Raw genomic sequence first — 23,042 nt, 5'->3', positions numbered from 1 at the left:
GTTGTAAGCATTTGTTATATATCCTGGATACTAGCCTTTTATTCAAAACATGCTTTGCCAAGTTTTTCTCCTATTCTACAGATTGTCGTTTCACTTTACATTTTTTATATTTTTAAACAATTTCTTAATAGGGGCGGTAATTAGATTTGTTAGTTTATTTTATTTTTTTTTGCCAAGCACGCACTCTATCACTTGAGCTACCGCCTTCCACTTTCATTTCACTTTCTTGATGATGTCCTTTATAACAAAAATGTTTTAATTTTGTTGAAGTCCAGTTTATCTGTTTTTTTTTTTTTTATCACTTGTGCTCTTGGTATTGTATCTAGGAAACCATAGCCTATCCTAAGACCACAAATATTTATACTATGTCTTCTTTTAGAAAGTTTATAGGTTTAGTTTTTACGTTTCTGTCTGTAATCCATTTTGAATTAATTTTTATTTGTTATATACTACAGGGGGGTCCAGATTCCAGATTCATTCTTTTGCCTGCAGATACCCAGGTGTCCCTGCACCATTTGTTGAATAGACAGACAATTCTTTCAATGGAGTGTTGTTGGCATCATTGTGGAAAACTGACTGTAAATGTAAGTTTCCCCCCCCCCCTGGATTTTTTATTCTGTCTCATAGATTTATGTATCCAAACTTATGCCAGTACCAAAATGACTTGAGTATTATAGATTTGTCTAGTAAACTTTAAAGTGAGTTCTCCACCTTTGCTCTTCTTTTTCAAGATTGTTTTGGCTAACCTGTGTCCCTTGCAGTTCCATATGAATTTTGGGATCAGTTTTTCAATTTTTGCAAAGAAGTCAGCTGGAATTTTGATAGGGATTCCACTGAATTTGTAGATCACTTTAGGGAGTCTTAACATTTTTAACAATATTGTCTACCATTCCAACAACATGGGATGTCTTCCATATATGTAGATCTTTTAAATTTATTTCCGGCGATACTTCAAAATATTCAATGTACAAACCTTGTAAATTTTTGTTAAATGTATCTCTCATTTTATTTTTAATCCTGTTGTAAATGGAAAGGCTGAGCTTCTTAAGTGTGGGACTATATATCAATTTGTTTATTTCTAGGATTCCTACACAACAAATACCCTAGGTTTATATTTGCTACATAAATCTATCCACATCTCTTCCCTCCCCCATGATTTAAGAAACCAAGGCCCAGTTTAAGCTACCTGAACACATATGTGGAAGTGAGAAATGAGACCCTTGAACGGGGCTTTGTGCAGATGATACTGAGAGCTTATTCAGGATGGTTTCATCTTAATTTTTTTAACCAGTCGTTTCATTGTACATAGTCAGATACAGTAAGAAAATGCCCTTTAGATGTGCAGAGGATCTAAGGCTATCATTTTCAAATGATTTCTTGTGAGAGAGTTGTACTTGAAACCTATTTTGTGTCAATCTTTGAAGATTCATGTTTCAGGAGCTTTGACTATAGAACACTTGTATTTATTCAATAACTACAACTAAATGCTCAAACAACATGTAAGAGTTTGAGCAAACTGCCCCCGCCCCGTAGTGCTGGGTGGCTGCAGCTGTAACTGGAGTCAGCGCTTACCTCTCCCAGTACGCTTGTGCTGATCTGCTCAAAGGGGTTCGTCCAACACTTTGTCTGTAGTCTGTTGGACAAAGCCATAAAACATTGATTTAATGTTGCTGGAATGGAATCTATTCTTATTAATATTAAGTAAGCACATATTGAGTGCTTACTGTTTGTTGGGAATTGTCTCTCAGCCTCACATGAATATTATTTCTCTTAAAACCACACATATTTCCTTCTTATTTGCACTTTACAGATAAGGAGACTGAGGATTAGGTCTTCTCTCTTTTGGTGGGAGCTCATTATCAATGACTGCAAGCTGTAAGGAAAAAGATATTGATTCATCCTGAGAAAACATTTTTCTGAGGGTCAGCAGTGAAGAGGGTGACCACTGAAGAGGGTGATCATTGTTCGAGTGAGACGAGCCCCGGGTTGTACGGAGTCAGCATCCTTGTCCTGGATATGGCATGTGAAGAGCTGCGTGGTGGGTGAGGCGGCGTGGCTGCACAGGGAACAAGGATGCCAGGCTGTTGGGCTGTGCTCAGGCCCAGTGGGGCTTTCTCTTAAGGGCAGGGGACCGTCATTGACAGATTTTAAGTAGGGGAGTGCAGTGCTCTCGTAGATCACTATTGTTTAGAATGCTTGGAAACATTTAGAAGGCTCGGCAGGAGGTGATGTGATGAGTCAAAGTAGGGTGGCTGCAAGGTGTAGCAGTGTTCAATCTTCAAGTGGTTTTCAGTCCCATGTTTGTGGCTCAGTAGCCATGTCACCTTGGATGCTGCACTCAAGGAAGTGAAACAATTTATCTAATCAATTGAAGCAGTGATGTACAGACTTCCCAGGACTGCTGTGGAGATCCAGTGAGATAACATGTGCACAGTGTGCCTCGTGGTCCCCAGCACAGAGTCAGTGCTGAGTGAGTGCCAGTGAGTACCTGGTAGAACAGGTGTGGGCGGTGGGACTCAGTGGGCCATGAAGGGGGCTACAGTCACATCTGTGAGTGATGGGCCTGAGCTATGAGGGATAGGGAGACCTTGCCCCCGACCAGGGGCCCTGGGCAGGACGGCTATGGGAGGAGCACTGTGAAGTCAGCTCATTGCAGGTAGAGTTGGGTGTGCCCTTGAGACATCTAAGTGCAGTGTCACGGGCTCACAGAGGAGGTCTGGGCCTGGGCTGTGCATTTCCCTATAATCTCAATCACTGAGGACCCTGAGGTATTGATCACTGAATGTGAAACATACTTTAAGGACAAGTGAAGAGTAGTATCATCTCTGTCATCAAAGCTCATGTCTGTTTATTCATCACTCAGTTTGCTAATTGGGTACTTACAGAGCTCACTTCATCGCCCTCTCCTGGGCTCAGGCTCCACTGTAAAGAGCTGGTGAGCCTCCCTCTTTTCCAGAAGAAGACACATTTAGCTGGTAGCCTTCTGTACCTCGCCAGACTTAGAATTTAAGTTTGTTGTTTTAATTCTATTTTCTGTTGGCCATCTCCTGACAGGAGAGACGTTTTACCTCATGGTAATGTTTCAATTATATGTTACTGAGAATTGCTGATCTAATCCATAGTGTCTGTATTCTATTAACTTTGTAGAGTACTTATCATTTGTCTGTCTTTGTCCTCTAATTTTGTTTGCCCCTTCCAGGTTCTATCCTATTTGGGGCCTTATTTTTTTTTAATTAAAAAATATCTGTTAGCAGTTAAGAAAACAAAGGAAAACAAAAAATGCACATGATAACTAAATTTAGAAAATATCTTGTGTGTTTTCTGGATGGTTCTAGAAACTCATGAAAACCTTCATTACACAAGTTCCTTAAAATGCTGATTAAGAAATAAAACATTCCTTCCTCATCTTTCAAGCTGCATAGCTAATTGTCAAGAAAGTGAGGGGAAATCCTCAGAAACCAAGACAAACCAGAAAGCAGGGATTCTGGGAGATACACGAGCCTTAGAAGCCTTGTGGTGCCTGTTGGCTCCTTAACTGACTTTCAGTTGCCCTGACAGGAAGGCAGGAGTTTAGCCCCAGGCCTCTCACACTGGGAGTTGGATGGCTGATCCTATGTAAGGCGAAGCCCATCCTGAGAAGCCTGCTTTACTAAAGGGTGAATTAGAAAGAAAGAAAAAAAATTCCTCAAGGCAAGAAAGTAAGGAAAGTCAATTTTGTTGGAAGAGGGGAAAAATAACAAATCCAAAGTAAGGATTTAGTTTAAAACTGTTCTGGCATGAGAGTGACCACAAACTCCTGACAGAAATTCACAGCCCCTCCCGGAATGAGAAGTTGTGTTTTGAATGAGTCAGTGGACAGCCATTCCGAAAAAGGCCTCCAGAGTTTCCTGGATCAAGATACTGGACCCAAACACCTCTCTTCCAAGGTCTCATTTAAATAACCAGAAAGGTTTTAAAGGAAAGAAGCCATAATAATAGTTCTATTTATTGACATTACTATATGCTAGGAATTCAGAGGTGACTATGGAGTTGTCTCCTCTTTTATGGACCTTACTTTCTGTTTGGGGAGACGCAGTGACATATTTGGGGAGCTGGGTGGAGGGAGGTGTTAGTCTGTTGCAATTAGCCAGGAGAGGAGATTAAGAAAGCAGTGAAGGGTGGGTGACATTTTTAGCTGAGGAAAGTCCTGTTCAGTTGGCTTTTAATTGCAGGCTCGATGAGTTGTCACTCATCAGGAATTGATCTTATGGAGGATCGACTTAACTCAGGCCTCTTCAGAATGGACATGTGAAACTGAGGAAAGACAGTCAAATCTGTGCAGGTGTTAAAGTCCACGTGAACGAGCTCCATCGCTGAGCCAAAGATAGGGCAAGTAGGCAGCACTTCTTGAGGACAGGAGTGGTTTTGAAGGTTCTCCATGAATGAATCCCAGGGAACCGAGATGGCCAGTTGTCAAACTGTGACTTTGCTCTTTGGACGGTGTATCCACCAAGGGTATTGGCAGTTTATACGTTTTCATTTCTCTTTAATACATGTCAGGTGATGAGGACGTGGGCACAAACGTTTGACACCTTGTCGAGGTGACTTTGGGTACCTGCCTAGAAGCGCGGGCACAACTGCGGCTGCGTCATACATCTTGCCGCCCATCCCGTTCCCCGGCTCCGTGATCACGGCAGAGTGGTTCCTTGTTGACCTGTTTGTCTCCTCTGTGACATCGTAAACCAACAAACGATGGAACATATGAGCTTGGCTTTGTTCTTTTCCATCCTTCTCTTTTAATGATGATGACTGATAGTGGACCCAGTTACGTTAGCAGATGGTTTACAAGTAGGGCTCTCAGTACAAACCTTGTAATCCCCGCTTTGTGATCCATAGAAGAAAGTTACATTCCTTCCAAATTATTTGGATGCACTTCTGTGGGAAATTGGTGTGAGTTTGAATATGTATTTCCCCTCTGAATCATCATGGCTTGAGATGAATGTGGGTAGACATGGAATGTGTTTCATGTACTTGAACTGTATTGTCCCCTAATTTCTCCCCAGCTTTTTAAAGTCATCACTGGAGTGCTACCACCAGAGTGTCCCAAAGCATCCACCACTGCCTGTTCTTCAGATACTGTGAGTTCCCAAGTTGGAGAAGGCTGCTGGCTGCTGAGGCATTCTCTGGCACATCTCTGGCTGGCTGATGTGGGCTTTGCACCCAAGACTTGGCAGACAGTAACTAACCACCATCACGTCCATTTCTGGGACACTCATGGAGGATTTTAGACCTATGCTAATGGCATACGTTATTTCATTTAGTTTTCCCAACAATCAAAATTAGATTTTATCACCTGTATTAATAAGGAAACTTTCAAAGCGAGTGCCGTGCAGACTTCGGACTGGAACACGGGTCTTTCTGATTCCTGTCTCTCTTCACTCCGCGGCCTATTCTTCCAGATGGCCAGGAGACTCTTCCTCTGTCTTGAGTTTCCTGCTGATGTTACCACTCTCTTTGTTTCTAGGAGAGGAAAACAAGTCTAAGCTTACTTTCCAGTTGGAAATGGAATGGAGAGTTAATGTTGGAAGCTGGGAGAGACTGTCCTGTGACGAAGTGGTCTCCGAGCCACTTCCACTGGGACGTCACGTGACTGTCTGGGCCCCTTGCTCAGCCTGTGCACAGGTGACAGCACAGATGTGCCGAGCAGTCCTCCCGGACAGGGCAGTGGGGTGGAAATGAGTTTGGGGATTTGGTTTCATTTCATAGGTTCCTGAGGGTCTTGGCCTGGCACTTCGAGTGGGAGCATTCCCTGTCCCACAGACTCGTGCTCTGGGCCCGTGCAGACCTGACGCGGCCTCAGCCTGAGGCTCAGGGCCCGTGGTGATGAGGAGCATTTTAGTCCAGGGTCTGCCGGTGGCTCTGACACTTCTGGGTCATGGGAATTTTTCCAGGATGATAACAATTCCTCCCCGAGTTTGCTGAAGTCCTGCAGGGGTAGTAATAGTTTCTGAGGTGATTGTAATGATTCAGAAATGGGCGCAGCGTGTGCTGGCAGGTAGCTGGTGCTTAAGGAGCAGAAGTGGCAGTCACTCTGTCAGCCTCTCCCTGTGCGCTCTGTGCTTTGAGAGTTTGTGTGTTTGGTGAAAGTCCCGCCCAAACCCTAGGGACTAGATGAACTGTTGTTCCTTTACTTTCCCTTCCTTTTCCTATTTCCCTTCTCTGTGTCCCATGTTTAGGTAGCAGATTCCTCTGTTTCAGGGAATATGGGCCTTTCTAGTAAAAGGACAGGCTGAACGCGGAGAGGTGGGGCCCAGAGGGGATCTGGAGAGTCTGCACAGCGCTGCTTCCCTGCGTTTCTGCATCCGGTCCCGTCAGTGCGCTAAGTCAGCCTTCCTCTTCCTTCCTGTGTTATCCAGTCTCTGTTTCATGGGAAAACCATTTTTACATACCTTTTTTCACTTACACGTTTTGTTCAGATGCTTGTTGCTTTTCTCCCTGTGCTCCAGCGTTCCGAGGAGAGAATTCAGCAGTGCAGCATCCTCTCCGAGCTCTATGGTTTGATCGGCTTCCGCTGCAAGTCCGCCTTCTTAAAGCGGGTGGCCCCCGTGCAGTGCGCGTCCCCCAGCATCCCGGAGCCTGGCGGGAAGGCCTGCTACCGACTCCTCCTGCAGACGCTTCCTGGCTACAGTCTGTCGCTGGACCTGCAGGACTTCAGCAAAGGTGTTGGAACTAAAACATTGCTTCAGTCCCATTAACCATGCCTGGTTTGGGCCCTGCTGTCCTGCCTCATCAGGGTGAATTCTGATTCGTGTAGAACAGGGCTCAGCAGACTTTTTCTGTCAAGGGCCTGGGAGTAAATATTTCAGGGTCTGCAAACCTCCTGGTCTCTGGTGCAGCTTCTCAGCTCTGCTGTTCAGACGCCAGAGCAGCCGGACAATCCACACACCCACAGAGCTTTATTCACAGCGGTGGCTGGGGCCACATTGGGGGTGTGAACTGCAGTTGTCCCCACAGCCTCCTCACTGTTGACACCTGCACCAGAGCGTGCATTTGTGACAATGGGTGAACCTACACTGACACGTCATCATCACCCAGAGCCCACACTTGACACGAAGATTTACCCTTGGTGGTGTGCAGTCTGTGGGTTTGGGCAGATGTACAATGACACGTATCCACTATCACAGCATCATACAGAGTAGTCTGTCTTAGTGACCTTAAAAATTCTCAGTGCTGCACATCATTCATTGCCCCTTCCCCTCTAACCTCTGACAGCTACTGATCTTTTAGTCTCTGTGGTTTTGCCTTTCCCAGAACACCATACAGTTGGAATCAGACAGTTGCAGAACCTTCCCAGATTGGCTTCTTTCACTTAGTAATATGCATTTAAGGTTCCTCCATGTCTTTCCATGCCTTGAAAACTCATTTCATTTTAGCACCAAATAATAGTCCATTTTCAGGCTGGACCACAGTTTATTTATCCATTCACCTACTGAAGAACAGCTTAGTTGCTTCTGAGTTCTGGTGATTATGAATAAAGCTGCTATTAACATCTGTATGCAGATTTGTGTGTGGACATAAGTTTCCATTTTGTCGAGTAAACACCAAGGAGCACAGTTGCCGGATCATATGTTAGGAGTACATTTAGTTTTGTGAAAAATTGCCAGACCGTCTTCCAAAGTATCTGGGCCATTTTACATTCCCACCAACAATGCATGAGAATTCCTGTCACTCCACATCCTCACCAGCATTCGCTGCTGTCAGTGTTCTGCATTTTGGCAGTTCTGACAGGTGTGCAGTGGTACCTCGCTGTTTCAGTCTGCATCCCCTTGATGACAGATGCTGTTGAGCATCTTTCCATAGACTTCTTTGGCATCTAGATTTCTTCTTTGATGAGGTGTGTGTTCAGGCATTTTGCTCATTTTTTAATCAGGTTATTCATTCTTCTTGTTGAGTTTAAAGAGATTTTGGTACATTCTGGATATCAGCCATTTATCAGTGTGTCCCTGCCCTTCACCTGCAGCACCGGAGTTGTCCTTTTCATCTCAGAGGAGTGTCAGCTCTTCAAAGAGGTTCCCTGTCTTCCCTCAGCCTAAATACAGTCCTTGTATTTTTCACTTTCATTGACTCATTTTGTTCTTTTTAAATAGCATTTCCCATAATTTGTAAGTACATGAAATACAAATAAAAGGGCAGTGATTGAACACCGCCTCCCCCGCCAGTCTGTGTGCCCTGTAAGAGCAGAGGCCCTGTCCCCACTCACCGTGTCCCATGACATCACATGGCACATGTCCATGTAAAAGTGTGTAACGTGGGGCCAAACCTGATGAGCAGCTATGGCGATATGTGTTGGCTACCATTTATTGAATAGAGTTTTTTTCTTGATCTTAGTTTTTAAATCGCATGAATGAAACATATTTCTTTTGAAAAATAAAACAAAAAACACACCTCCATGTGATTGGTACTTTCTACTTAGCCTTCTGATCCAGGAGAGGATGTTCACCATCATTTTGTGGAGGAGGTTGGGGAGCTAAAGTGAGAGAGTGTGATCAAATAAAGTAAAAATAATTACTATCAGCTGGCTTTATTTTCACTAAGACATGAAAGTTACTTTAAACCCTATCTCAGCTGTTGTTCTGTTGTTTTAAACATTTCTCATAGAATTAAATGGAAGCCCACTAAACTCTGAAAGGGAAATTGTGTGCTCAGGTCCTGAAAAGTGTTTATGTCTATTTCAAGAAATGCACATTTTCCCTGTTGGTTACAGAAAGTCGAGGCTGGAACACAGCTGTGTGCTGTGTGTGTCTGCCGGCTTCACGGACTGCTCAGTCATTTTCATTTTCTTGTGTTGCAGTGTATGAAGGTTTTCCATCAGAACTTTTGCTCAGCCATTTCCTGAATGAGGGATTGAATTTTCCACAGGAAATCTTATGAAAGAGAGTGACAAAGACACATGGGTTTCCCAAAAAGCAATAGTTGATGATATAAACTCTCACATTGGTGAACTTTTTGAATACAAGCAAGTTGAGAATTTTATCACTAGGTCATATGCCACAAATCTGTCTTAAGAATAAAAAATTCAAATTTTCTAGAAGAAGCAGTTTGAATCAACTAGAAATTATGATTTGTACACTATTTGGTGTTAGAACTTATACGCAGTCTTACCATAATTGCCTGTAGTAGGTACTGGATCATTATTTATTTATTAAAAAAAAATCCACTAGATTCTATTTGCCCCATTCTTGATGCCTCAGTGCTGAGGTTAGTTAAGTTGGGCCGTTTAGAATTCTTAGCTAGGTTTTCAGGACATTGATTTCAGCCTCTCTCTCTTTTTTAGAATCTCTTATTTTGTGTCGGTCTTTGGTCTTTTGACAACGTGGAAATGCTGCACGGATCTGATTTTCCCTTTTTTCCTGTCTTTTTGGGAAAGGATTTCTGTAAGTCAGACTAGTAGGACATTAATTTTTTGTGTGTGGGGTATGTTTGGTCAGCTCTAAGGATTTCAATTAATACATATTAATACTTACTATTCAGCTATAAAAATTATAAAATAACTTAAGAATACATCAATAAGTATAGAACAATAAGCCCATCACCCAGATTAAGGAATTCACAAACCTTTCCATATTTCCATTATTCAGACCTTTTTTCTTTTATTTGTCCTTTGTTGAAGTATTTGAAAGCAAATCCCAGAAGACATGTCATTTTACCCTATATACTCAATAGGCATGTCTGAAAAACGAGGGCCTTTTCTTTGATCAGGTTTTTCCATTTGACCCATGTTCTCGTTAAGTACCAGCTGTATCAGGCATCTCACTAGGCATTAGGGATCCTTGGGGCAATGAGACAGTCCTGGCTCCCAAGGAAGTTAAGGGTTTATGGAAGAAACCAACACAGAAGCTTAGGTGCCTCACCTAAGGTCCCTGCTGGATGACAGCAATTGGACAAAATTTGTGCACAATACAGTAGGATTCACAGAAGGGACTGGTCAGACTTGTAGGGCAGGCCATGAGAGAGGTGGTCAGCAGGGCTACAAGAGGAGGAATCATTTGATCAGAATCTGAAATCCTTTCTGCCAACCTTTCTACAAAGCCCCCAGGGCCCATTACACACAGCCCTGCGCTGTAAATGTTTTTGATTCCTGTTACCACATCTCCTTCAGGAAGGATTTTAAGGTGGAAAATATTTAAAATTAATAATTGTTGCCAGAAAGGACATAGAACAAGAAACATGGAAACAACACAATGTCCATCAGCACATGACTGGATAAAGACGAGGTGATACATATATACAATGGAATACTACTCAGCCATAAAAGATACCATTTGCAGCAACATGGATGGACCTGAAGACTGTCATTCTAATTGAAGTGGGGTGGAAAGAGAAAGAAAAATGCCATATGACTTCATTTATGAGGAATCTAAAATTAATAGCAATAATAATAAGACCACAAATGAACTAATTATTACTTTGATTTCTTGAACATGTGTAAGCACATTTGACTGTCCTTTGTGATTGGATTACCATATTTTGTTTATTCTTTTGTAGTTGGCTTTATTCCTCTGGTAACTATGTAAGTTTAAAAATCTAAAGCTCTAATCTGTTCTTAGAAACAATAATTAGTACATATATGTAAACTAGAAAAATGCAGTATACTCTGTACATGTATTTACATGCAATATGTATATGTGGAGTTGAACTGTAATAATTCTACCTAATAAAACTGAAAAAGGAAACAAATAAAATAATTTATTTAAAAAAATCACCCCTCTTTAGATATTAAAGCGTTCAGTTCTCAGATTCTGTTAAAGACTACATGGAAGTGGGCTTTAATGATGTTCTCCTTGCTCCTCAGTGAGCAGCCTGGGCTGCACAGCTTGGACGCCACAGGCACCCAGGACTTGCTGGCTTGCTCCTCACTTGTTGGGAGGAAGGTTAGCTGCTTCAGGAATATTTATGCTCTTAGAAGCTGCTGAAAACCCCACAGAGCTTCTGTTTACATGGAGTGTATCTGTCAATATACCCCATTTTAGAAATTAGAACAGAAAATTTTAAACCCAAGAACTGACAAGCACTCGCTGTCCCAGCATGTGGTCAAAGCAGTGCTGCCATGGTGGTGTGTGTTGGTTCTAGAAAAAATGCACCGCACACTCAAGAATGAGGGTGAACGCACAGATCTCATCTCAGCAACGCTATGAAGAGCTGGGACCAAAAGCCCCTAAAAAAGTGCTGAAGTCCCCAGATGTCCCAGAACACACAGAGCCATGGGATCAAGAATCCAGGGTCTCGTGGATCATCAGTCTTGGAGATCGCGTCCTGGGTCAGGAGTAGCAGAAGTGGGGATACCAGGCACACAGTCCTGTTGACAGCAACGCTTTAAAGGTGTTGAATTGACTAAAAGTTTGGCAAAGATTTGCATTTAGAATACTAGAATTCCTCTCCTGGAGACGTTACAAGGATAACACTGATTAAAAGAGGATGATTGGAATGGATTAATTATGATACTTATGACATGAGCTGCTAACACTAACCCTGCACTCAGTGTAGACTAAACCTTTTATGTACACACTTCTTTAGGTCTCCACACCCCTGCAAGGTGGCATTAAGCCCTCATACAACCATGAAACCAGTGACTATAAAACAGCTATAAGGCTTCCTCTCCAGCATGAGGTAGCAAAAAAAGCAATGATTTTCAATGACAAAAGCAAAACTCATATATTTTGGGGAAAGAAAGCAAATGAAACACTGAAGAACAATAAACCAAAAGAGCAGATGGAATGGAAAGCTTTATTGAAGAAAGCAATGATAGACTCAATTAAAACAGCTAATGTCCCTGGTATAATTGAACCATCAATTCAAAATTTTGGAACAGTGTGTTGTGAAATTACTGCCTCATTTAATATTGGAATTCCTAGTTGGACCAATTTGATATGCATCACTGGTGCGAGGTTAGCTATTTGGGTAAATAACAATACTCCTATTTTTTTAAGTTAACAGGGAACATAATACAGGACTCCAGATTTAGGGAGAGAATGCAAACAACTACTATCATACTCCATCCGTAAGGACACGTGTCCCTGCATCACCAAAGCAATGAGAATTTGCACAAAGAAAACACTGTTCTCCTATTGTGACAAATACGAGACAGTGAGCCATGAATTACGAGAACAAGCAACTGTTTGAATGCCATGGGCAAATTTTTTTATCATCTTGAAAACATCACTGATGCTCTAGGTAAGAAAAAGAATTATTTTACTAAAAAATCCAACTGACACAGGGGTTTTTCCAAGCGAGAAGGTGATTCCAGAAAGTGCAATAAAATGAGTAAAGATTATCTGTGCTGTGACGGAGCTGGCCTTAGACTGACCAGCATCACGATTCCTGGTTTTACACTTGCTCTCTGCTCGTCACCTCAGACACAAGAACTCATCAAATGATTTTTTTAAGAAAAAAAGATAAATAAAATCTAACTACAAGATGTGGTATGAAAAGCAGTAGTGAAGATGTCTGACCTAATAATGCAGCCACTGTAATGTAGCGCTTATTTGGGCACTAGAATTTTTTAATTCATGATTTATTTTACATCCTATTTTTATCTTAAAGGAGACACTTAAAGTTTTCTACTTTATTCAACATATCTTGTGGGTGTTGTGGCATACAATGATATGGCAGTTTTCAGAGATTTAAAACCGCCTCTGTGGTTGTGGCCAGGAAAGGCAAGGCTCCCTCACAGCTGCGACAGAGAAGAAATCCCCGGAGTCCGCCTCCGGGCAGCTTCCAAACCGCATCTGCTTGCACTTGGCACAGGACACCATCAGCAAGTGTAACTCTGACAAGGAGACATTCCCGCGGACTTGGGAGGTGCTCTAACATTGTGAAGCCACTTGTTTCCCAGTTAGGTAAGGCTTGGAAAAATAGTTTATTATAAGTGACTTCCTTTGTATGTTCCTTTTTTCCTGAGAGGTCACTAATTAGCAAAGAATATAAAATACCGCATAATATAAGAATTTAGGTACCCCAATTTCCATCTACCTATTTGTTTATCATATTTATACTTAGGTTACATTTTCGAAGACGTTCACTTCTGGGCACCAAAAAAGACAGGTTACAAAATATTTATTATAAAAAGGAGGGACTGGGTCTAAGGGTTAAAAAACACTACTGATAACAATAAAAACCATAAAATATTTTTAATCTCAGTTGCATCAGACCTTCCCGATTTCTCCCTCATGTTCACATTACAACAGTAATGTAATCTCTGTTCTCCCAAGACTCGGTCCTGATTGCCACCCATCCAGGTATCTGTCTGTGGGTCCCAACTTGTCCTCGAGGCCCCCGAACACACCTTACAGGGTGAACGTTCTTTATTGTCCCTACTGTAGGGGAAACCTGGAAGTCCCAGGCACTGTCCAGGATTCACACCTACCTGCAAAAATCAAAGTCATGTGACTGAAACGGGACAACCCAGGTGGTGTGATAGGGCTGAAAGCTCACCAAAAACAGGTTTGGGGGCCTTACCCAAGCCCTCCATCTCCTCACATGAAGAAGGACAGGGAGGCCCAATTATCCACAGGACTGGGGGCCTTCATTACTCCATGAGTAAAGGATTTGTGTCAGTGCCACCTTTCGACAGGGAACCCCAGAACCCAGACTTGGAAGCACCCCGTCCCCTCCCCTCTGAACAAATATTCTCTCAAGACATATAGTGAGAGATGGGAGCCCCTGTGAGCTCTGGAATAAGATGCAATCTGAAAGTCTGCTGGCAACAAATGCTGTGGAGCTCGGGCAGCCCCCAGGGCCACCAGCCCTTCTGGTACCACTGATGCCCACACTTCCATCCACAACAGTTCCTCAGGACCCTTACGCACACATAACCATCACACAAAAATTATTGATTAGATGTATTTTAAGAGAAATAACATTATGAGAATGCCAAATTCATGGCAAGTCAGAGTCAAGACCCCAGAGTATTTACTGGATGAGATCTCACGTGTGCTCCCCAGTGAGCTTTAAACCCTTAGGACACAGTCATGGAACAGTAGGCATTTTCTTTCTTTCCTCCAAGTTGGCTTTACTGGAGAACTCCATAGACACAGGAAGACTCTGGGTCCCAACTCTACTCCTTACACCATGGGCTCATCATGTGAAGTGGGATCAGCGCTGGTGCAACCGGCTCCAATGTGAGCACTCCCATGTCCACCTACCTGAGGAGCAGAGCTCCCGCCACAGGAGCAGAGTCCCCAAGGAACAGAGCTCCCCCCACAGGCACTGCAGCGCCTGTAAGAATCAGGTATCTGATGAGTGAGCCTGGGGCGGGCAAGACAGGAAGCAAGCACCTCTCCCTCAAGCTCGGCAGGTGATCTCTCTGTCATCTTGAATAAATACGGTCAGCATTAAATATGTTTGACAAGAGGGTAAAAGGTAAGGCCTCCCCAAATCTCCACGCATTCCTTTAGTGGGAGTCCTAGTAGAACACATGACGACAAGAGACTCTAGCTTTACATGCACACATTGCCCTCAGGGCTGCAGGGGAAGCCACGGTGCTGCCTCTGCCGCACCTCCTACCCTAATTCCCCAGACTGCACAGGGGCCGCTGACACGTTTCTCCGACTTTCTCTCCTTGGTTGTGCTGCTCTTCCAGCTTCTAAGAACTCACAAGAACCTCACAGGAAAATCTTTAACAATGAACCCAAGTGAAATGAAATCAAACACAGAAACACCCTGCCTTCATCATTACTTTACATTTTAGGAAGAAATTCTTGAAGATGACTCCCTGACCTGAAGGGGTGGATGGAGGAGAAAAGAAAACAAGACAAGCATTTTTGGCCCATTAACAATGAGAGGTAACCAGATGGTGGCTAGTTTTCCTTGCACCTCTCTGTCAGCCCCAATTTCACATGCCCCTCCCAACTGAACTCATCAGAACGCAACTGAAGGGGACGGCTGTGCAAGTTTATGTTGGAAACCAAGGAAATTGCTACAGAAACAGCCTCCTAAACCCAGCGAGAACACTGTAAGCTGACCAGTGCCAGGATCTGAATACTAAAACATGCAGATCCAAACTCCGACCCTATCCCTGGTGGGTGTACTTACAGTAGGGGTGTCGCCGTGCAATTTGTCAGCATCCAACATATAAAAATGAAAGGGACTCCAGTTTTCAACATCACAGTCCCTCTGAAACAACTGGTGGTCAATTAGCGTTTGTCGGCAGCAAAACTCGATTTTCTCCCCTGCACGTGGAGGTGAACACACAGACGAGACTGATGATCCCCGCTGCGAGTGTAGCTAAGTGTTTCTAAGCAAACTGGCTCCAATATCCTCCTGATGAGCAGGGAAGTGTGTGAGCCGCGGGGCTCTGCACACTAACGGCCAGGCAAGGAGGGCGCTTCCTTACTTTGGGGAGAAAAACGCGGAAGCAGCACTCACTGGAAATAAATTCTAATTAAAATTTCAGGTGCGGTTCCTGCAGCGGAACCCACGCCAATAGATGAAGCTTCCTCCATGCTGTCCAGTCACGTGAGCCAGGCTCATTAATATACTTGTGTGTTTGGTTTAGCAAGTGAATCATGTCTGTTTTCTGGAAATTACATGAGGGTGGAAAACCTTCCAAACATGTTCATTTATTTGCTGTAGGATTTGTTCAATCCTCTTAAGAGCATTTAGAATGACAACCTTCTGAAATTAGCATCTTTGCCCGAGAGACCTTTCCAGACACATGCGCCGAACCCTAGGACAACCCAGAAGCAAAATCAAAACCGTTTCAGCTGCACAGCACCGCAGAAACTGAGGCTCTGAGTAGTCATGTTTCCAGCATTTGGTGGAGCCAGGATCCAAACCCGTGTCCAGTTTGAGAATGAAGGATTTTTTTCTCCACACCCTTTTCCTCCTCTGCCCAAATTAATCAGCCTCTGCTGCTCTTTTATAATGAGTATCGTATGACTCATCTTCTCTGTCTGTAAAATGGAAATGGGAAATACTTCTACCCAATAAATGTCATAGAATTTACTCACAAAGTTATATATATTAAAAAAAGGAAAAACAGCCAGGGCCTTACTCTATCTAGGAATATGAATCATTTTTGTAATGTATCAGTTGTTACTAGAATAGACTTTTGAAAATGCAACACATCCTCAGAAAACTGCAACTATTATTCAATAAAAATATCACAGAAAATTTCTGAAAATAATTTAAAGGAAAATCATTTGTAACTGAATCATATTCTAGGCACACTGAATACATTCTATTTAGAGAACTCCTACTATTTTCCTTAATATATGACCTATAAAAATACACCCAGCATTAATCATTTTATCTTCACTCATTTTTAAAATTCTTAAGGGATGCTATTTTTCTTAAATCAAATGAGGAGGTATTCACAAGCCAATGGACAACGGAATTACCTAAGAAGACATTATAAAGCAGCAAGAGCAACTAGCACAATGCCAAGCATTCTGCCTTAGATAACTCGTACCATCTCATTTTGAACTGACCGCTTGGAGGTGAGCTCCATCAGCCCATTTAACACACGACGAAACTGAGGCTCTGAGTAGTCATGTTTCCAGTATTTGGTGGAGCCAGGATCCAAACCCGGATCTTTGTCTATACAGCCTGTACTTTTACCAGATCACACTTACACTCCTCAATCTCCAAATGCTCTCAGTCCCCGAGGTAACTCACCTTCCTTGCGTTTCTAAGAGTTTTAGGAAGTACTGAATTACAAGGACTAAGTAGACATTTGTGTGGGCTAATTTTTTATTTTCTGATTTTCCTGAATCAGTTCAGGCTGAATTCATACTACTTACGAGGAGAAGTCCTGAGGCAGAGGAGAGAGGGGCAGACAAGCCAGACATAAACAGTTTCAAGAGATCCACTTAATCAAGGAAGCAAAGTATTAAATAAACCACTCCAGCAACACGCTTGTCAATAAGCCTTGGTGTCTCTGTCTCAGCCTGAAGGAGGGGAAGCCCTCCAGCCCATCTGCCTTCCTGCCACTTGCCCTGGATGATCTTGGTTCCCTCACCTGTGACAGGTGTGCTCTCCAGGGAATCTTAATAGAGATTAAAAGATAAAACTATATGCAAAGAAGCTACTTATTTGCCAGACAGTGGACACTAAACAAATAATAAAATTATTTTATTTCATGAAAATGGGAGGTAAGTCTCCCAATTAAACATTCCTGATAGAATCCCAAAAAGCACTTTAATTTATCAGCCAGAAATTGTAAAATAGCATTTCTTTTTTAAAGGCTGTATCCATTCTCCCTACTTTTTACCAATCCTGGCTGTTATTCTGAAAATCTATTCCCAGAACTTGGCATCCATCGCCCATATTTAAATCCTTGAAGTTTGAAATTATGATGTAACTTGTGCACATAAATATTCACACCATAATTCACAGAATAAACAAAGACCACAGGAACAGGGCCACCTCCAGACACCATGTGCTCAGAACAGGCCCCAAACTTCATAAAATCAGATGCATGGTGTTTGAACAGAAAGAAAATTGAATGTGATCAAGGAGGCTGACATAGAGCACTGGCCGGCTCACGAGACGACTCCTTCACCCCCTCGTCGGGCTTAAGTCATCTAACTGTTATCAGTTGATCTCTAACAAAAAGTAAAACAGCAGTATGTTTGGAAAGTAACAGTTTTCCCTAAAATATATACATATTGTCAACTAAAAATTGGCACCTGTCATCTACCTCTGATTTGATTAAGTCATGAGCCACTGCAGCTGTTGATTTCAACACCCTCTGAAAGTAGTTCAGGGTGGAGATCAGGAATGGGGTGCTCTGTGCTCTGGGAAAATGGGCCGAAAAGCCTTCAGATAGTTAGACATTTTCAGGAAATCTTATGAGTCCAAATTCTTGCATCTCCTCCTATCTGGAAAAGCACTAAAATCATTAGCAGAGACACCTGCTCCTCGACTAGCAGCAGCCTCTGCCTAAACGTGTATTGGACCGCACGTCCCCCTTCACTGAATTCTCATATAATGCTGAGCTCCCCCTCCTCTTCAGAGCAGTTCCTCCGAGCTCTCTGAGATGCTGTCTAGTGGGCTCTGGTCCTCATTTTGCCCCAGATAAAACTTAACACACAACCCTCACTTTGTGTGGTTTATTAACAGTACCACAAAAATTAAGCTTACATACTTGAACTCATAGTAAACATTCAGTATCATACATTTCTTGACTTTAATTCCTTTTAAAAGTAAATAATTTTTCCATTTCTTAAATTTTGCATCTTGAAATATAAATAAACAGATATTTGTGTCTCTTAGGAAAATATATTCCGGAAAAATTTTAGCTAATTGAAAAAAAGCTATTGTGTGGAGCTATAGAAATTCAGAAGTGGAAAAGAATACTATTTTAACTCAAGGTCTTGTTTGAATGCAGAGATCCTGAGGCCTCAAAAGACATATCAATTTGCCTGATTTTATACACTCTCCTTTAACAGAAAACCTAGAAGTGAGATCCTGGTCTTTGAGAAACCAAGACTTGCCCTGCTGGTGCAGGGATGAACCTGATGAAAATGGGTCGTGAGAAAGAACCAGAATGCGGGGGTCTGTGCGAGGCAGCTGAGGAAAGATGGGTCTCACCTGGTCGTGGGTGAGAAATAGGCGCCCACAGTCCTGGTGTGATAGGCATCCCTCAAGTGCCTGAAAACTACTATTTAGCATACCTGACACCGAAATGTACACAAGCTGTTTAACTAGAAGTCTGACCAATGGGCTTTCTCAGTGACACAACGAGCTATTTTCAAATTAACTCTGCAACTACCGGAAAGTAAGTACAGAAAGCTGATATTAATTATTAAAAATTTACACCAAGAACCAAGGAAGTTCCAGGACAAATATAAATACTTGTTGGAAGTTTAACTATGTGAACTTACTGCCAATTCAGTTATCTTAAAATTAGTGCTATAGAATGTACTGTTCTTTGCTGTTCCAAATCACATTTGAAAGAAAAAATAAGTTTCTTCAGAGTGTTTCTGAAATTTTCTTCTATTTCCTAACACTAAATCTCAGAGATTTAAAGAAATGTGGGTTGGCATTTCATCCATTGTTCTCTAGGCAATTTGTAGTTCCTACAAAAAACAATGGGGGAATCACACAGAAAAGCATTTGAGCATCAGGCTGCTTACATTTCCTATGGAAGTCTTGGAAAATAAATTGGAAATGAACAGCAGGACAGAAACCTGGCCGGAATGTCACTGGCCAGAAGGTGAGAACAAATGTGTTCTCCAACGTGCTCCGGTAGTCACTAGTTGAAATAAACCGAGCAATTGTTCCAGTATACACGCAACTCTATGTGAAAATCTCAACCGTTACCAACCGCTCAGTGCAGCCCGAAGCAATGGATAGACTGCAGAGGCCCCCGGTGGCTCATCGTGGCCTTACACTATGTGCAGGATGAGCAGTGACTCTCCACCCTCTCCTTCCCCAATCTCAAGGGAGATGACTGGTCTTGAGCTGAGCTTACCTCTTAGCAAGCTTTCTCTCAGCCCTAAGTCTAAAGCAAGATAAATGTAGGAAAGCTACCTAGGACTTCACAGAACCATCCCAAAAGGGAACTGAAGCTTCTTTCTTCCCTCTTCTCTGCTGCCTGGAATGTGGAACTGAAGGTTGACCCTCAGGCAGCCACTTTGGGCCATCAGGTTGATGGGCTGAAGATAACAGGCATCTGGCTCTCTGACCCTGCGGCCATTATGCAAACCGGCCCTGGGGTACCGATTGATTGACTTCTGTATGTAAGAGGGAAATACAATTTGAGCATGTTTAAGCCACTGCTGTTGTCTGGGGAACTAGGTGTCGTACATTGCCATGGTAAGTCCTAATGATAAAGTTAAAGATTCACCAAAAAGTATTTACCAAATACTTAATAAATGATAAAGAGATCTTGACTTTTGTTTTAATGTTAAGAAATGTAAATCAAGTTTCAGCATATGCCAGTAGAACAAGACACTGTGGAGAAAAAGCAAAACACACTTTGTAGAGCAGAGTCCCAAAACATCCTCCTCTCCAAGGCACAGGAGGACAGCTTTGACTCTACGTGCCAAGGCTGGAATCACATGGGCTCCCTGTTTTCCTTGTCTTGGGTTGTGTTTTGTTTCCAGCCTTGGGAAAAATGGATAGACTGCTGGTCAAATCATTTCAGGAGCAGCTTCCATCGTGTAGAACCCCTGTCTCTTCCTTTCCTCTGCCTCCTGGAATATTCTGACACAATTAATCAGTCCAGCCTTCTAAATTGAGGAAATGGAGCTCAATCAATCTGCTTTTAGACAGAGTTAAGAAATAGACATTAAAAAACATAACTTGGAAATCTTATCTTCCAGAGGTCAATGCACAGATGATATAGGAGAATATCTGTGAATCACTCTGTAAACACTAAGTACAATACAAACAATATTAGTACTGATTCTATGTTACATTCATCAAAAAAGGAAAACAGAACCCTTTTCACCCAGAAGGAGAACACACTTTGCAATTTTCTGTCACTTTAATTCTTCAAAAGTTTCTATAAAATTGATGTCTTTAAAAAACTCAATGCACATTAGGGACTAATTTTAATTCCTTCATCTCCACTTGTTTTACAGATATCAAGAATGACACCATTTCTAGATATTTTATTTAGGAAAGCCTTTGTTATACATGAGGCACAGAGCATGACAAATTGTCAGTATCACTCAGGATAGGAAACCCATGTTTGTTACCCAAACTTGAAGACATGAAGAAGATGCCTGACATGTCCCACTGACCTTTCAAGCTATTATTTTTCAAACATTTGTTTCTTCTTGGTCCACAACAGAAACGAATTTGTTGATGTGAGTCTCCTTATGTGAAAAGGTCAACCCATCATTACCACTTTAGAGGCTGAAATCTTACCCTCCACATCCATGTGGACATAGCACCTTTACTGATTCCTAACATGATAAATGACCATCGATGACATCTCAGCATGCTCCGATGCAGAGGTTCTCTGCTGCAGTGAGGAGGAAAGGGCCATATGCTTCAAGACGCACTTACTGTCTGTAGCTTACTTGGCAAGGCACTGCAACTTGTCTAAGCTAAAGCTTAAAAGTGGAAAATGGAGACAACATCCATGGAAAAGGACATTTGGAGGCTAATTCCTTGGCCCCACTTCATCCCTTCTCAAGAGCTGTGGGCAACACCTTGAGAAAGGCAGCAACGTGGTGCCCAAGTCATCAAAAAGCTGCGCCTCCTAATAATGGACAGTAAAGCAAGTGTCATCTGGCTCAACATATCTCCCTGTGTTTCTACAGTGTACATCTACTTTTTCTTTATTTTCTCGGTTCGGGGACATTCCGTTTTGAAAATTCCCCTCCCTGCAGTAGAAGTTCTTAATTTCCCAATCACAATGCAGGATTGAAGGGGTTATAACTGAGCTGACGAAACAAAGATCACTATTTATTCCTTGATATTTTTGGCCCATGGACTAAAAGTCGTTGGTTGAGTTAGACATCAATATTATATCTAATTTATACAATTGTCAACTGTCACTTTACTACCAGGTCCTGAAACAGTCACGTGGTCACTAGGTATTTTTTTCTTCCCTTGACCCATGGATTCGATGATTTCTAACCAGACACAATAGCTTTTTGAAAAGAAGTCTGTTTCACCTTTTACTTTTAAACTAAACTTGTGTTCTTGACCCTGACTTCACTGTAATATTCACAAAAATTTATCCAAGGACACTCCCTTTTGACATCATCACTAGATGTCTTGAATACACTGCTGAGCTGATTCTTCCAGATCATTAAAATATATATCCACATTATCCTGTGGTCCTCTTCAATTTGTGGTGTTTTCAGTAATCATTATCTCTTTGGATACTTTATTACACAATTAGCATTTCTTTATCTAATTCAGTTACATTAGTATACAAGATTTCAGAAGAACTGCTTTCTCAAAATGATGATATTTGGCATCTATGGCATTTTTTTAATCAAGTAATTCTATAAGGCTGTCAAGGACAGCAGTGAAGTTTGTGTACAGTGATTGCTGCTTCAGAGTTTCTGGTCTTGCCCCATGATCTTGCAGGTGTCTATGCATCTTTGTCAGTGTCATCACATCAGCCTATTAGGAGCTGAAATTAAACTACCTGGATGCTAATTTTTCTTTTTAAAAACAATAAACTCAATTTCCCCTACTAATTCTTTATTGTTTCTCACACTGAGGCTCTCCACTTTTCCTAATATATGTATTTGGTTGGGAGGGGGGCACAGCCCTGAAAGCCTGCAGACAGCACCAACACTATAAGGGTAACCAGAGGTGGCTGTGGATGTTGTGTGACTTCAGCCACTGAGCACAAGCACCTGCTGTCCCTCCAACTGTTCTGCCTCCATTGCTGACAGCCCTGAAGCTCACTGCCTCTTGTAAAATTCTACATTACAGTTCATATATTTTTAAAAGTTATAAAATTGTGAAAGTTGTCTGTTGTTTGTGTAAAATGGGAGGTACTTGCCTTTGCTCATTTCAGGGTAAACTAATTCCAGAAGGACACACACACACACACACACGCAGTTCTGAGTGCCCCCAATGAAAAGTTTGTAAGGCTTTGGGACAGTGGTGGCACTCAAAGCTTTGGAATTTTGAACTCTATGAAAGCATCACTTATTCAGAAATTAAGCATTGAGAATGCTTAATTCTCAATTAGACCAAGAGAATCAGAATCCCCCACAAGATGCTTACCAGAATTTTTTTAAAGAAACTATCTTCCCTAAAATCTGATGATAATTCAAATATCCATGGAAAGAAATTAGGTCAGTAATATGAAGCAACAATTTCTACACTAATGCTGATTAGCCATCAGTCCCAACCAAAGAACATAGAAATAAGACACCTGGAGATAAAGAGATGAAAGGGAGATATTAAAAAGCAAGAATATAAAAGAAATAATGGCCCTATGGAAAACAGCTCATTGTCTTTGAAATAATTACTTGGTTAAAGGAACTCACTTGTGAGGATCTGGAAATGAACCAAAAGGAAATTAAGCAGGGAAAAGAAGCAGGAGCAGCCCTCAGTTTTTTCCGAGGCTGATCCTAAATGAA

At 42.0% G+C, this 23,042-nt stretch overlaps 1 protein-coding gene across 4 annotated transcripts in view; it reads left to right on the top strand.

The window, feature by feature from the left end:
• LOC116277130 (trafficking protein particle complex subunit 9-like) overlaps positions 1–9,565 on the top strand; it is a 57,636-nt gene extending 48,071 nt beyond the window's left edge. The window contains exons 6-9 of one of the 4 annotated variants that reach the window (XM_072955140.1): positions 493–584; positions 5,043–5,117; positions 6,486–6,699; positions 9,314–9,565. In XM_072955140.1, coding sequence (XP_072811241.1) covers positions 493–584; positions 5,043–5,117; positions 6,486–6,699; positions 9,314–9,348 — 416 coding nt within the window. In that variant the 3' untranslated portion in view covers positions 9,349–9,565. Of the gene's footprint in view, positions 1–455; positions 585–1,810; positions 1,937–4,539; positions 4,723–5,042; positions 5,118–6,485; positions 6,700–8,830; positions 9,164–9,313 lie in introns of those variants that run through there. The other 3 variants (XM_072955141.1, XR_012067193.1, XR_012067194.1) reach the window with 3 other exon arrangements.
• Positions 9,566–23,042: the final 13,477 nt, after the last annotated feature.

Source organism: Vicugna pacos, chromosome 35 (assembly GCF_048564905.1).
Source record: "Vicugna pacos chromosome 35, VicPac4, whole genome shotgun sequence".
NCBI classification, from domain to species: domain Eukaryota; kingdom Metazoa; phylum Chordata; class Mammalia; order Artiodactyla; family Camelidae; genus Vicugna; species Vicugna pacos.
This window is presented reverse-complemented; position numbering and strand designations above follow the sequence as displayed.